At 31.1% G+C, this 15,403-nt stretch overlaps 1 protein-coding gene across 1 annotated transcript; it reads left to right on the top strand.

Annotated features, from left to right (window-relative positions):
- The first annotated feature begins 9,266 nt into the window (after positions 1-9,266).
- Positions 9,267-12,449, top strand: LOC102590483 (inactive beta-amylase 9). The gene is made up of 3 exons (XM_006342677.2): positions 9,267-9,681; positions 10,757-11,239; positions 11,404-12,449. Exons 1-3 carry the CDS (start codon positions 9,427-9,429, stop codon positions 12,271-12,273), a joined length of 1,608 nt encoding a protein of 535 aa, XP_006342739.1. The 5' UTR covers positions 9,267-9,426; the 3' UTR covers positions 12,274-12,449.
- Positions 12,450-15,403: the final 2,954 nt, after the last annotated feature.

The following is a 15,403-nucleotide window of genomic DNA, read 5'->3' as shown; positions in this document are numbered from 1 at the left end:
AGATACATAATATCAATACTAGATACCTATAACAAATACATGAAATTAATGCTAGATACTTCTATGATACATATGAATGTACTTGTATGACACTCATGTATCTAAATGTTTAGTTTGTTGGATACATCATATATTGATAATAGATACATCAAATTAATGAATTTATTATTTTAAGAGTAATAATTTGAAATTAATCAAATCGCATTACCAAGATATATGTGTTGTTATCTTATATTAATAATATTAATGAATTTACTATTTTAAAGAATAATAAAATGAAATTAATTATCTATGTATTTTGAAAATCCTCAATTACTCCTCTAATTAAGGAAATTAGTTCCAAACAATTAATTTAAATAAATAAATTTTGTATCTCAATTTTAAAATTCGGCAGATACATGTATCTCATGGATTCAAGCATAAAAATATGGTACATGAAGTAATATTTGAAACTATTGGGAATCTTAATAATTAAGACCTAAACTAGTGAGATTTATGTGATTTGCCCTAAAATTTATTATACTGGCTATTTGCAAAAAAAAAATCCTTATAGAAATGGATCCAAGTGATTAGGCCCATTATAGATTTCTAAACAAGGCCCAAACTTATAAAAGTTGGGTTTGCCCCATAATAATAGTCCAAATATTTTGCCTATACCCATTTCTTAACATTTGTTTCCAAGATTCTTTAACAGTCTCCAAAAATACGAGGTATGACAAAATTAAACTCAATCCGTTCAATTCATCGACTCGCTTTGATCATTTAAGTTTGATCGGGTTATTGACTTTCTCATTCATTAGCTCAATTCATTTTAACCCATTAAAAATTAGGTTCATATGTAACCCGAATTGGCTCATGAAAAATCTTGTCGGTATATTTTTAAAGAATTTTTTTTTTTCAATATGATATGTGGTAAATAACCATAATAAAGAAAAAATAATAATTTTATTAGGTACTAAAATAGCTTAAGAGAACAAATAAAATAATTAAGCTTAGTAAAAATTAGGTTGGATTAGGTCTTGACCCGTCATGTAACCTATTACCTAACCCATTTTGACCAACCCGTTTTGATCCAAGCAAATTTGGATTGTATTGAGTCTTGACCCGATTATTGTCTTAACCAATTATGACCCGTTCAAATTTGACTCAACCCGTACAATTACCACCCCTAGCATATACTTATATATACTACATACAAGATGTATTTGTATTTTATTTATTGTTATATCCACAAACAAATATTATACTTCAAGAACTAGAAGTTGTCACGATCCAAACCGAGTCGTGAGTGGCACCCACACTCAACCTCCTAGGTGGGCGAACCAATGAATTCAACCCCAACTCATATTTATCATTCAACTTACAAAATACTAACCATAATGCTGAAGCTTAAATCTTATTAGTGTACGAAACACAAATCCGTTATAGTCTACTATATGTCATTCCCAAAACCTGAAAGTCACACATCAAGGACATCTAATCTCCAAATATTAAGTCTAAGAGTATCAAAGACACCGAAATAAATGAAATAAAGTAATTTGTGTTCGAAAACTAAGGCCATCAGGTCATGACCGAGAGAATCCAACACAAGCTCGAATGAATAACTCACCCTTGAACCTGATATGCCGAGACTGGCTAAAGCTGAAGGCGAGTCAAAGTCGTTGGTACACTCGTTACACTCCATAAAAGGATAACAAAGAAAAACATAAGTAGGGCTCAGTACAGGGCAACATGTATTGAGTAGATATCATTGGTCAACTCAAAATAGTAACTAATATGCGATGAATAATAGTATAAAATCAACTATAGCACTTAGCAGGTGATAAGAAACAAACAACAATGAACAAGTGACAACTAAAACAAGTACGTAATCAATCACAATATCAAGCACACACACGAGGACTCATGCCTCCACACCACGCTCGTTTGGGAAATGGGTTATTTGAGATTGAGTACATTCAGTTAATTCAATATGTTTTCCTCTTTAATGTTACCGTGTCGAAACATGACACCCCAATCCATAATACCGTGTCGGAACGTGACACTTCGATCCATAATACCGTGTCAGAACGTGACACCCCGATCCATAATATCATGTCGGAACGTGACACCCCGATTCAATAATATTGTTAATTTATCATTTGTTATCACCACTTTTCACTGCATTAACAATATTTCATCAAGCCTTCTTTATTCAAGGCAACACTTCGATATAGAGGGCTCAAGATTATAAATTTCACGGTCTCAGGATTTCAAACCAATCACAAAACACACAACCAAGCCACACAACCACACAATCAAGTACATAGAGAACTTCACAATATCACTCAACGCATATCAATCACTATTAAGAGTCTATTTATCAAATAAAATAAAACCATAACCTACCTCCATCAAAGAACCGAAGTCAAGCAAGTTACTTTTCTAAAGCTTTTCCTTTCCTCAATGCCTCCAAACGTTTACAATCTATTAAACATGCATAATTCATAAGTAAGCGAGTCCATAGACACTTATATTACTATATGTCTAGCCTAGACCCAAAAATCACCCAAATCTATAATCACTTTCCTAAAGTTCAAGCCTAAGGATAAGTCTGAATTTCTCCAATTATCATAATTTTGATGGTGTTTGAATTATATCATAGACTTAATATTTAATTACCTATCTCAATATATAGTTGAGTCATATCAAGATAAATATAGAAACATTGAAACGTTTACGTAAGTACTACACTAACAGTAACCCCAACTACCGAACAGAAAACAAGGGAGAAAACAATTTAACATTCAATCGAAATTTTTAACATGTAAGTATTGACGTGTGCTACCTATCCTTACTGCGTTTGGCCTAACTTTTCTCCCAACCTGCACCTGACAACAATTACTATTTAACTGTCCACACTTTAGAATAATTAAAGTTAATTCCACATAAAACCTGACCAATCTCCACCTTCCCCTTTCCAATTTTCCATTAGCACATACATAACAGTAACAATTTCAACTATATAAAATTTTCTCCTCCAAATCACTCGTTAAACTCAATAATCAATAATCTTTTAGTACTTCACAATAAGTAAATCAATAAGACAAGTTTGTCTCCACCGATCGGCCAGAAATACCCTTAAATTGCAGTTTCCCATCTTTAATCATCTTCCACTATTTGACATGAGCAACCACTAACGCTAATTCAATCATAATACCCACAATTCAATTTGTATGCTAAGACGAATTAAAGTTAAGGGGTTATAACCTGAAGATGTCCTTTCGATATTTCTCTACCACCGTGCCGCTCTTTTCTTCTTTTCTACACATCAGTTATTACCTTAAAATTATAAAAGTCGTGAAAGGGACCCATTATTAATTTTAGTGTTTCTTCTTTAACCACCAATTCAATTAATTACTAAGACTACCTCACTAAATTCATAAATGTAGTTACGAATAGTCTAAAATACCCATTTAAAATCTATCGAAAAATATTTTATGAAATAAAAAGCTCTAATACTCAAAACGATCAAATGAGTCGTTACAGAAGTGGACTGCAAATTTTTGGTCATTCATTAAACGCAATTCACCAGTAGATTTTGGACACATACATATATTATTGCAATCTAAAATTTAAGATAGAATGAATACTTGTGAATTATGTGAAACACAACATAAATTCAAAGTATTATGCTCAATTATATAATAGGGAAGTGCTAAGTGGCCAGAAAATTTGGCTAGAATTTGGCCAGAAAATTAAAAAAATTATAATATTTTTTTTACTTTAAAATAAACTGATTTATTTCCATTTTTTAGTTAAAATGTATTAAAGTTAAAAGGGTAAAAATATTTAACAATGTGAAATAACATAGAAAAAATATTATTCTGGTCAAATTCTGACCAAATTTTCGGATCAATTTTTTTTCCCTATATAATAATAGTAATATTATACGTAGTTGTTTGTTAATAATTTGGGGAAATGAGCTAGGTGTTTAATTATTGCTCCACTTGCGTACACTAATCATCCAACAAATAATTCAAGACGTGCCAAGTTGTATTGGCCTGACTTGACCTCTATGTGGAACCTACATCTTCATTCAATCCTCATATTATATAATCTCTTCGTTTCAATTTATTTGTCCGATTTTTCTTTTTAAACTGCTAAAAAAATATGTTTTTTTTCCTTTTGATAATAATTTAGTCGTTTCAAAGACATTTTTAGATATTTGATATATATCTTTAATTTAAGAGTACAAGATTCAAAAGCCATTTTATACTTTCTTAAATATCATATCAAGTCAAAACAGGACAAATAAATTAATAGAAAAGGGGTATACGAAATTTTTTGTATACAAACTATAGTTTCGCTCCTAATTAATACTATGCACTCCGAGATTTTGTAATTGATGGATATTTACTATCTTTGTGTGCATAATAATAATGAAATACATTGTTTCACATGCATAAATAAGTGTATTTGTACGTATACAATATCTTTGAAGCAGAATTCCCTAAATTGTATCCGCACGCATAATAATAGTAAAATGCATTATATTCGCATGGTTAATAAGTGTATCTGTGTACATAATATTGCTGCCTATCTGTATCTACACATATACACTATCACTCCCAAACAACTGGGCGAATAATAAATATATTCACACATATCCGCTATAAAATCTCAAACTATTATTATAAAAAAAAACTATGATCATTTTGGGCAAGTATAAAGTCTTAGTTTGTTATGTCACGTAAATTTTCCTAGATATAATTCATGCCTTAATTATAGGCGTGTCTTTGCAGCTTAAAAAAGATGGTAAATTAATATGTTACAACTGATTATTCTGTACTTCGAGTGATAGACGGACGAACTGGATAGACATATTGAAATAGGTCAAATAAAAATGGGATAAGACATAAGTACCCCTAGACTATGATCGAAATTTCAGAAATATATCTTAACTAAACTAAGGTCCTATTACCCCTTGAACTTATTTTCTTGTAATTTTATACACCTTTTTGGCATACGTGGCCTCCAAACATCTCTCATGCGCCTCACCTATGTGGAGTCACGGAGTGTGCCACGAAATTACACGAAAAATGAGTTTGAGGAGTAATAGGACCTTAGATTAGTTAAGGTGCGTTTCTGAGATTTCGATCATAGTCTAGAGGGGTATTATGCCTTATCCCAATAAAAATAGATAAAATATTTGATTCGTCTGTATTTAACATAGATAATAAATATGTCAATAAACAAATATTAATTTTTATTTAGTGGATAAGACGAACAAGATTGATAATTAATCTAGTTTTAAAAAGTCTATTATATTTACTCTTGTACTTTCAGAAAATGTTTATATTTATCATTGGTCATACGTTTTTGATATATATATTTTTTACCATCCAACTTTGGGTACATATTTGTCCTTGGGCTGTTAAGTCTCATGTTCCTACTTTTATTATCTAATGTGGTGCTTATATGGATATAATTTTATCTTAATTTAAATTTTATTATCGGGTTGGGTTAGAAAATTTTTAAAATGAGAAGTATGAGTGTATATGATCGGGTTGGGTTAGATTTTTCAAATATCAAATTAAATCATTATTGTAGGATTTTAAAATCTATAAACTAAATCAAACTTCAAATTTTTCAACTTCGGATTTCTTGAGTTTTTTTTTAAATTTCTAAAGTTTTCGGGGTTTTCCAATAAATTATTCATATAAACATATAATCAACTTGTACTTTAAATATATCTTTAGTCCTACTAAAAATACAACCTTCTAAGGAACTTTTTAAGAAAATAACACAAAATATGAGATGAATGATGACACAAAGAATTAACAAAAATACTAATGAAATCGCATAAAACAAATATTGCATATTAATAAGTCATAAAAATGATTATAATTTAAAAGTACCAAATCATGCAAAAATAAATCTAATAAGTAGTAATTACATGGCTAAACATTGATGAAAAACTAAAATTAGCTTATTTACTTTTATTATCTAAATCAATGTAAAATTGAAGAACAAATATTCAACATTATTTTCATTCTTAGTATTGTTTTTTTAATTTTTTTGGTTATCATTAGTATTGATTTGATTTTGATTTGAGCTTTATTAGATTTACTAATATCTATGGATTATAATCTTTATTGGGACATTCCAAATTCTAAACATGAAATAATATGTTAAAAAAATAAAAACTATAAGAAATATTTATAAATTATATCAAAGTAAATATTTTTATATATAAATAAATACTAAAAATTATATATGTAATGTCGGGTTGGTTTGATCTCGGGTAGATTTTTTCTAATTAAAATCAAACCAACTCAAGTATAGGGGTTTTTTTTCAACATCAAACCAAACCACTAGTTTTTTTTTTTCAATTTAACTCGATTTTCGATTCAATCTTATTCACCTCTAATAAGAAGTATATAAATAATAATTTAATACAAAATAAATGAGTAGCTAGCAATTTTCTTGGTCACGAATTTATCAATAAATTTAGTTGACATCGACCAGAGCATATATAATAGCGTTGTGCTATTCTGAGTGAGACTTTCAACCACCAAAATCCAAATACAGTACGAGATATAATAAGAATAACATTAATTAGGAACAAATCCATTGCACTTTTTCCTCTTCCCATTTCCCAAAAAATATCGCAAGCTAGAAATTTACTCATAAATGTTGGGGAAGAGAAGATAAAAGTCGTAGAACTATTTTTTTCCTCAATATCCAAGAATGACAAAGTTGTTGTTTGCCCACCCCCCCACCAACCCCCTCCCCCTCAACCCTATTGCCTCCCCCCCAAAAAAAAATACATTTGAATTTGTACGCGAGGTTTAAAGCATATAGATAAATAATTGGAAAAGGGCCAAAAATATATTTGTACTATTTGAAAAGGTTTAAAATACCCCTCATCCACCTATTGGCTAAAAATACCCTTTAGTCAACCCTTTTAATCCACTATTACCCTTTAAACTAACAACCTTATATATATATATTATTTTTTATTATTATTATTATTAATTATTACGTGACGTCTTTCTATTAGATAAAATTAAATTCCAACCCACCAAACTTTCTCCTACCCATCCGACCCATATTGATATCCCTTGACCCAAACTCAATTAAAAGATCCATCAAAAATAAAAAAGATTGGATATTTAATTCGTGTTCTCAATTATTGTAATTATGAATTTCTTTATTTATAGTTTAGTTGATGCACTTCCTATGGATAACTAAATTCATATCTAGGATTGTGGAACCATAATAGGAGAGTAACAATGAGATAAATGATATAGTTGTGTAGATAGAAGTTTTAGACGATAATTTTTAGGGTATGGTTAGTTCTTTCATTATTTTGTATGAATTTTAATGAAGGTCTGCATTAGAACCTGCCTAGATTCTTGACTTGCTTAGAAAAGTAGTTAAGTTTATAAAAAAGAACTAAGCATATGAATTTTAAACATGTATTCTATCTAAAAATTTGAGACGTGACGATGATAATCTATCTCAGACCTAAGTTAACAATTATTAACGTAACACCCATAACATCCAAGTACCGTGAGAACTTAAGAAGATATCTCTTGTATTGATCGAAAGGACTAATTGTACCTAAGAGCAGTTAGTTATTTTACCCTAAGATTACTTAACTAAAGTTTCATAAAAGCAACTAGATGAACTATATGTCCAGATAGGAAATTCACTATCTTAGTTTCACATTTCTAATAATAACAATCGAGTTTTTAGTTTTAAGCATAATCATACAAAGCAAATCTTTTAAACATTTACTTTCTACAAGAATTTTAGAAATAAATATCATTCATTTCAATTATATCTATGAGTAATATTTTTGCTGTAATTTTGGTGGGATTCGACTTCAACCTTGTTGATTCTATATTAAATAACGATCACTTTATATTAAGTACAAGCAAAAATCTTAATGATCTATTTTAAATAGCGCTTGAATCTCAAGTGTGACGCCACACGAATAATAAAAGATGATTGTGCCAGATAAAGTCAAGATCCAACCCTAAATCCATTGCATAAATTGCTCTAGTGATAAATTATGTTAAACATAAATCTAATTTGTTTTTACCCATAATAGCATAAACCTTATCCACAATTTCTTCGAGGTTCTTACGGGTCACTAATCAAATGAATGTTTGTTTTGAATAATATATGGAAGCTGGCATGGAACTGAGTCAGCAGAGCCACCAGATCATGACACGTGTCCCAACATATTATTTATGGTTTTCTCTTTTTTCTGAATTATTGAGATTTAAACTGTAGATGAAACAAATCGAAAAGTGAGAAAATAAAATAATTGGTCTATCAAGTTTGTTGCCTTTTTTGACATGTCAGCTGTGCACCTTTGATCTTTTCTTATCCACACAAAAATATCCATCTTTCTCGTGTTTTCTTTTTAGGTGGTTCCTATTTCATTTAGCTATTCTAAAATTATTATTCCTCCCTTTTGTTCTATTTTATATGAGTTAGTCTGACTTAATACGAAATTTAAGAAAAAAATTTGTAAATATGTTTGTGTGACTGTAAATCATTTCATTAAGGATAAAATATACATTTTGATATGGATTGTTACTTAATATTGTGTCTTTTTTTGACTGACTAAAAGAAAGAATAAATCATATAAATTGAAACAGAGGAAATAATATGTAGTCTTTCTTAACGGGCGAGCTAGCAGTTTGCAATGGCAGAGCTAGAAATTTCACGAAGGGAGTCCAAAAAAAAAGAAAATAAATGTTGAGCATTTAAGGCTCTTTCAATGCATCTAAAATTACTAGGCTACAACATTGATGTCCAAAATTTGTTATTTAATCACTTTGTGTATCATTTTACTTATAAATATGGTATTATTTTCCGACGAATTTGGACACCCTCACTATAGGATAGCTACGCCCCTGGTAGTTTGCATGCGAATTTGATCGAATTCAATAGGTACTTAAATTTATATAAAATTGAACAAATAAACATATTTATTCTATATGTACATGATAATTTTGTATCATATATAACATTTTGAAAATATTATATCACGTAAAAGACGTGTATTTAAAGTTATGCAAGTTGCTACTAATATGCAACAGTTAAGAATATTCAGACAAGAAAAGGAATTTTTTTTTAAAAAAAAGGATTAAATTATGCGGCTGAATTTTCTTTTAACTGTAGAGATGACACGTGGCTGATTCATCTAGCACTATTTCTATTGGTTTCTTCTTTCTTAATTATTATAAAAACTGGTCCCAAATGCAATTGAATCTCAAATTCTCTTTGTTCAAATTTTTAGCTCTAAATCCTTCATTTTACCAAATTAGTTGAAATTCCCCTCTGCTGATTGTCAAGAATTTGTTTGTCTGACAAAAGGCCCAATTTTTCTGGTTATATCATTAATTTCAGATTCAAAGGAAAATTATGGAGGTTTCAGTGATGGGAAGTTCTCAGGTGAATTTGGGTAGGAATGATTTGGTATGTAGAGAAGTTGGAAATTGTAGTTTTACAAAGAGTTTCAATTCAAACATCTCCTCTTCTTCTTCTTCTTCTTCTTTGAAAAGTTCAAAATTATGTATAAAATTGCGTTCCAAGTCTTTGAATAGGTTTAGTTTGAAAGCATCTGCTTGTTCACAACCTGAACCACTCATATCGAAGAATAACAGAAAAACTAAGACGGTAAGCTACCCGATCTCCGTGTTTTTATTTATTTCGTTGTGAGATTTGTAGGGAACATGACATTTCTTTTTTTGATTTAGAATTTGGGGTTTGTATACAAATTTTTGGAATAATATTGATATGTTATTGTTGAGCCTGAGTTAGATCGGAAACAACCTCCCTAGCTCTTAGATGGTAAGGGTAAGGTCGGTCCGGATAGACCCCACCTTTTTCAGACTCTACTTGTGGGATCACACTAAATATGTTGTTGTTGTAATAGTGATATGTTATTGTTGAGCCTGAGTTAGATCGGAAACAACCTCCCTACCTCTTAGATGGTAAGGGTAAGGTCCGGATAGACTCCACCTTTTTAGACTCCACTTGTGGGATCACACTAAATATGTTGTTGTAATATTGATATGTTATTGTTGAAGCTGAGTTAGATCGGAAACAACCTCCCTACCTCTTAGATGGTAAGGGTAAGGTCCGGATAGACCCCACCTTTTTCAGACTCCACTTGTGGTATCACACTAAGTATGTTGTTGTTGTAATATTGATATGTTATTGTTGAGTCTGAGTTAGATCGGAAACAACCTCCCTACCTCTTAGATGGTAAGGGTAAGGTCCGGATAGACCCCACCTTTTTCAGACTCCACTTGTGGGATCACACTAAGTATGTTGCTGTTGGAATATTGGTATGTTATTGTATCTTGTGGTGTTATTACCATTCTTATCATGCAACTTGAGCTTATGTTGTTTCCTTAGTCAATAAATATTTTTTTTTTGGGTTCGAAATTCTGGAGTATTGAGTTGCCTTCTTATATACCATGATGTGCACATTGTTTGCATTTATATTAGTTAAGAGGAGTTGGATTAATACTGGCATGATTGGTTATTGTATGCTAAAATTGGTTATATTAATTATGATTTGATTATCATAGTACTAGATTCATATGTGTTTGATATTCTTTTAATTTTGAAAATTTCATGATGCACTTTAAGGGAGTGTGCGCTTCATTTCTCACTTTTTGCGTTATTAAAACATTGTTCTATTGCTATGTTGACATGTCTTGCTCTATTGGAAATTTTCTTGCAGACTGATGGTGTGAAACTATTTGTTGGGTTACCACTTGATACTGTTTCAAGTACTAATACAATAAACCATGCTAGAGCAATTGCAGTTGGATTAAAAGCATTGAAGTTACTAGGTGTTGATGGCATAGAACTACCAGTCTGGTGGGGAGTTGTTGAGAAGGAAACCAGGGGAAAGTATGACTGGACAGGCTACCTTGCACTTACTGAAATAATCCAAAAGTTGGGACTTAAGCTTCATGTGTCACTTTGCTTCCATGCATCAGGGGAAGCCAAAATTCAACTCCCAGAATGGGTTTCTCAGATTGGTGAATCTGATCCTAGTATCTTCTTCAAGGACCAATCAGGACAACACTATAAAGATTCTCTTTCGTTTGCTGTTACTGATGTTCCTGTCCTTGATGGAAAGACTCCGGTTCAAGTCTACAAAGAGTTCTGTGAGAGCTTCAAGACTGCATTTTCACCGTTCATGGGCTCCACAATCACGGTATGAATTGTTTAGTTTAACTTTCAAACTTTTGGGCATTATGGTTGCATTGGATTTAACTTATATACACTGGTCGTAAAGAATTTTGGCACCAATCTAATCTAATGATAGTTGTCTTTCAATGTATAAAGTTAAACTCATTAGTACATTGTGTCATCTTTCAGGGCGTTTCTGTTGGTCTAGGACCAGAAGGCGAGCTTCGCTATCCTTCTCATCACAATCCATCCAAAATGAACAATTATCAAGGAGCTGGTGAGTTCCAGTGTTATGATAAATACATGCTGAGTTCTCTCAAACAGTATGCCGAAAGCAACGGGAATCCTCTGTGGGGATTGGGTGGTCCGCACGATGCCCCTGGTTATGATCAACCACCCATGACAAGCACCTTCTTCAAGGAGAATGAAGGATCTTGGGAGACGACTTATGGTAACTTTTTCCTTTCTTGGTACTCGGAGCAGCTCATTTCACATGGAAGCCGACTTCTTTCGCTTGCCTCTGAAACATTCCATGATGTTCCAATCTCCATTTGTGGCAAAGTTCCCCTTGTGCATTCTTGGTATAAAACCCGATCCCATCCTAGCGAGCTAACAGCCGGTTTCTATAACACAGCCAACAGAGATGGTTATGTAGAAGTCGTTGAGATGTTTGCAAAGCATTCGTGCCAAATTATCTTGCCTGGGATGGATCTCTCGGACAATCTCCAGCCAAACAAATCTCTCTCAAGCCCAGAGTTGTTGGTTGCTCAAATTACATCATCTTGTAGAAAGCAGGGAGTGGAAATCTTGGGGCAAAACTCAATGGTTGCAAATACACCAAATGGTTTCGAACAGATAAAGAAGAAGTTGTCAAGTGAAAAGGAAATGAGCTTGTTCACATATCAAAGAATGGGTGCGGACTTCTTTTCTCCTGAACATTTCCCTGCATTCACTCAATTCGTTCGGAACCTTAATCAACCAGAACTGGATTCGGATGATCAACCAACAAAACAAGAAGAACGTGTTGCCAGTAATCATCTCCAGATGCAAGCAGCTTAGATTCAGATTCTATGTACATATTGGTAATCATCTTAGAAACCGTAATATCGCTATAGTAATGAATAGGTAGTAGCTGAAAGTTGCAATCATTCAGTTTTTCTGTTATATATATATATGTATTGTTATAGTATGAGAAAGTTTGTTGGCTTGAATTATGAAGATAGCTTTCAAATATATTTCTTCTTTGGTTGCATTTCTTTGGCCTTTTTGAGTAACTTGCAATTCTCTTCTCTTAGTTGAACATTGCATGTATGGAACCAACAACTCTCCCGCTCCCGGCCCCGGCCCCGGCCCCTCTCACTATTTTATGCTGTATGGATCAATTTGTGCACACCTCGATAATTTTAATAGATATTTCGACTTCCTTAATTTTCACGCACTTCATTGATCGATATCTATACGATGTTATAGTTAATATTGTTGATCCATTAATTGAACACAAGTTTAAACTTCATTGAATAAATGCAATTAGTGTAGGGGTGTGTATTCGGTTTTTCGGTTTGGATTTTCGGTTTTTGATTTTGTAAAAGTATAACCCAATCCAATTCAAAATAAATTTGGTTTGGTTTGGTTTTTCCTCTATTCGGTTCGGCTTTTTTCGATTTGGTTATTCAGTTGCGTCTATAATTAATAACATATATAACCAAAGTAATAATATTTAATCCCTTAAATGTTCTTTCTAATATAAATCATAAGTAAAGCTTAAAACACAATACTTATAAGTATACCTATTATAGATGTAATTCAAACATAAAATATAAACGTAATCATCATGAAAGGCAATAACCAAAAAGGGACAAAAGTGTATATATATATATATAATTTGGTTTTTTTCGGTTTTTATTTTTTTAAATGCGAAACCAAACCAAAAAACCAAACAAAGTAATTTATTAATCCAAAACCAATCCGAAAAACCAAAAAACCAATCCAAATAAAAATTCGGTTTGATTTGATTTGATTATTCGATTTAATCCGAATAGTGCACACCCCTAAATCAGTGTATCCTTTTTTTCACAATTTTTGGTGTAAAGCCTTTTCTATTGTCCACAATTTGGAGTATTGATAGAACACATAATTAGTGTGAAATAGAATTTCTTGAAATCATGTTGTATATTTTAAAATGAATTGCTTTCCAACAAACTTTGTCATGTACTCAAAAAGGAACAATTACATATCTTATCATCTTTGATTTTTCTTACATATAAAGACAAAGAGTATGGGTCAATGTTTTCATAACACAATTCCACGAAGCAAGAAACTCATCCATCTGGTTCATGTTCATCCGATAAAGTGAGATATTTCAGAATTATGTTTGCGATTAAAATTATAATTTATTTGCTATATTGATTCTATCATTAACTATAAATTTAGTCTCAAACTTAATCCTGAATATAACACATTATCCTATCCAACTTAATATTATTTCATCCTCCCTCCTAGATGGGATAATTTAATTCAAGGATTATAATTCTTGAATAATTTAGTCCGTGAACCAAACGAGCCCCGTAGAAACAAGAAAGTCGGTTTAAGTGGCAGCGGCCACCGGCCATAACATAAATAGTATCATAAATAATTGAATGAAAAACCTTGAAAACATGGAAACATCTTACATTTGGCAACATATAACGTGTCTACTTATCTATTGCTTATTCAAATAATATCAACGCTAGAAGAAAACCAATTGTATCATACGCGTTCGAATTCTTTAAAATTAGTGTATTTTGAAGAATTTAACACGAATATGACGTGATATTAAAAATGAAGAGTCTGCACAATTAAACTGTAATAGATATCAATACAAATTTCTAGGCTGATGTTTGATTTTAGATCCTCACAATCATATCATACAATTACTAATATTTGAGTAGGTAAAAACTTCTCATTTCAATTATATCTTCTTATATAAAATAATAGTTTTAAGTAAAGCATCTTGATGTATAATACAAAGTACTTTCGTTACGTAACTTAGTAAATGAATCTTGATGTTTATTTCAAAGTTCTAACATATTACATACTTTTAATATTTAAGAAGTCTTTCTTTGTTACAAATTAGATTTTGTACTCTTTTTTTTTCTTCTATTACCTTCAATATTTTCTAAGCAAATATCAAATCAATTAAAATTCACCATTAATAGGCTAAGCCATTGAAGAATACAAGTTTTGATTTTTCATAGTATAGGGAAGTAAACAGAAATTCATTAAATATGTATAACAATATAAACATATATAAAACTCGTAACTTCTTGTCTATGAGATTAAAGTAATTTGTTTAACTCAAGCCATGAAAATCTATAGCATGCATGAAGAAAGAAGCTAATCAATGATTTTTTCAGTCATTGCGCGGTAGCTTATACTCGGGAAGAGGGGAAATAATAGGAAAAGTTTTTGTTCTACCTCCTAATTTTTATAAAATGAGTGAATATTTTCTTGTGGATCAAATATAAATAGACTGATATTATTTCTTCAAATCATGTTATATGATTTAAATTGAATTGCTTTCAAACTTTGTCAATTGTCATGTACAAATTACAGAAATCACATACATTTAAGACAAAATTACAATCTATCCCTTAAAAATTTATAATTACAGAAAATCCTCAAACAGATACAATAATATAAGCGCTGATACATTAATCTGACGCGCGAGTATACATTAATCGTTAAATAAGATACATTACATTTTATACATGATACTAATCTGATGTACATTTTATACATGATACACTAATCTGATGCGCAAGATACAATAATATAAGCGCTAATACATTAATCTGATGCGCGAGATATACTAATCTGATGCGCGAACTTATAAGGGATGATGGTAATAAGTAAACTAAAAGGCGAGATTTCTGTAATTTTTTCCTTTTTTGTTCCTTACATAAATGATAGGAAAAACTACATAATTAGACATACTTAACTACCATATATACATATATTATCTATAGTTTAAAAATATTACTCTTAATACCACTTTTTAATAATTATACCATATATTTTAAAAAGTTAAATCAGATATGATATTGAATAATTATCTTAAAATTTAAACTCCTTAATAGAAGGTACATTAACAATTAACCTCCCTCAATCTCCTTCAACAACTATATATCGCCCCCCCCCCCCAACCCCACGT

The sequence above is a fragment of the Solanum tuberosum genome, unplaced genomic scaffold, assembly GCF_000226075.1.
Source record: "Solanum tuberosum cultivar DM 1-3 516 R44 unplaced genomic scaffold, SolTub_3.0 scf00035, whole genome shotgun sequence".
Taxonomy (NCBI): domain Eukaryota; kingdom Viridiplantae; phylum Streptophyta; class Magnoliopsida; order Solanales; family Solanaceae; genus Solanum; species Solanum tuberosum.
Note: the sequence above shows the minus strand (reverse complement) of the source record. Positions and strands in the feature narration are given on the sequence as shown.

Excerpts from the sequence above, each read along its gene's own strand:
- LOC102590483 (XM_006342677.2), top strand. The coding sequence starts at position 9,427 with ATGGAGGTTTCAGTGATGGGAAGTTCTCAGGTGAATTTGGGTAGGAAT. Across the intron at positions 9,682-10,756 it reads ATAACAGAAAAACTAAGACG|ACTGATGGTGTGAAACTATT; the intron begins GTAAGCTACCCG and ends ATTTTCTTGCAG. Across the intron at positions 11,240-11,403 it reads TCATGGGCTCCACAATCACG|GGCGTTTCTGTTGGTCTAGG; the intron begins GTATGAATTGTT and ends GTCATCTTTCAG.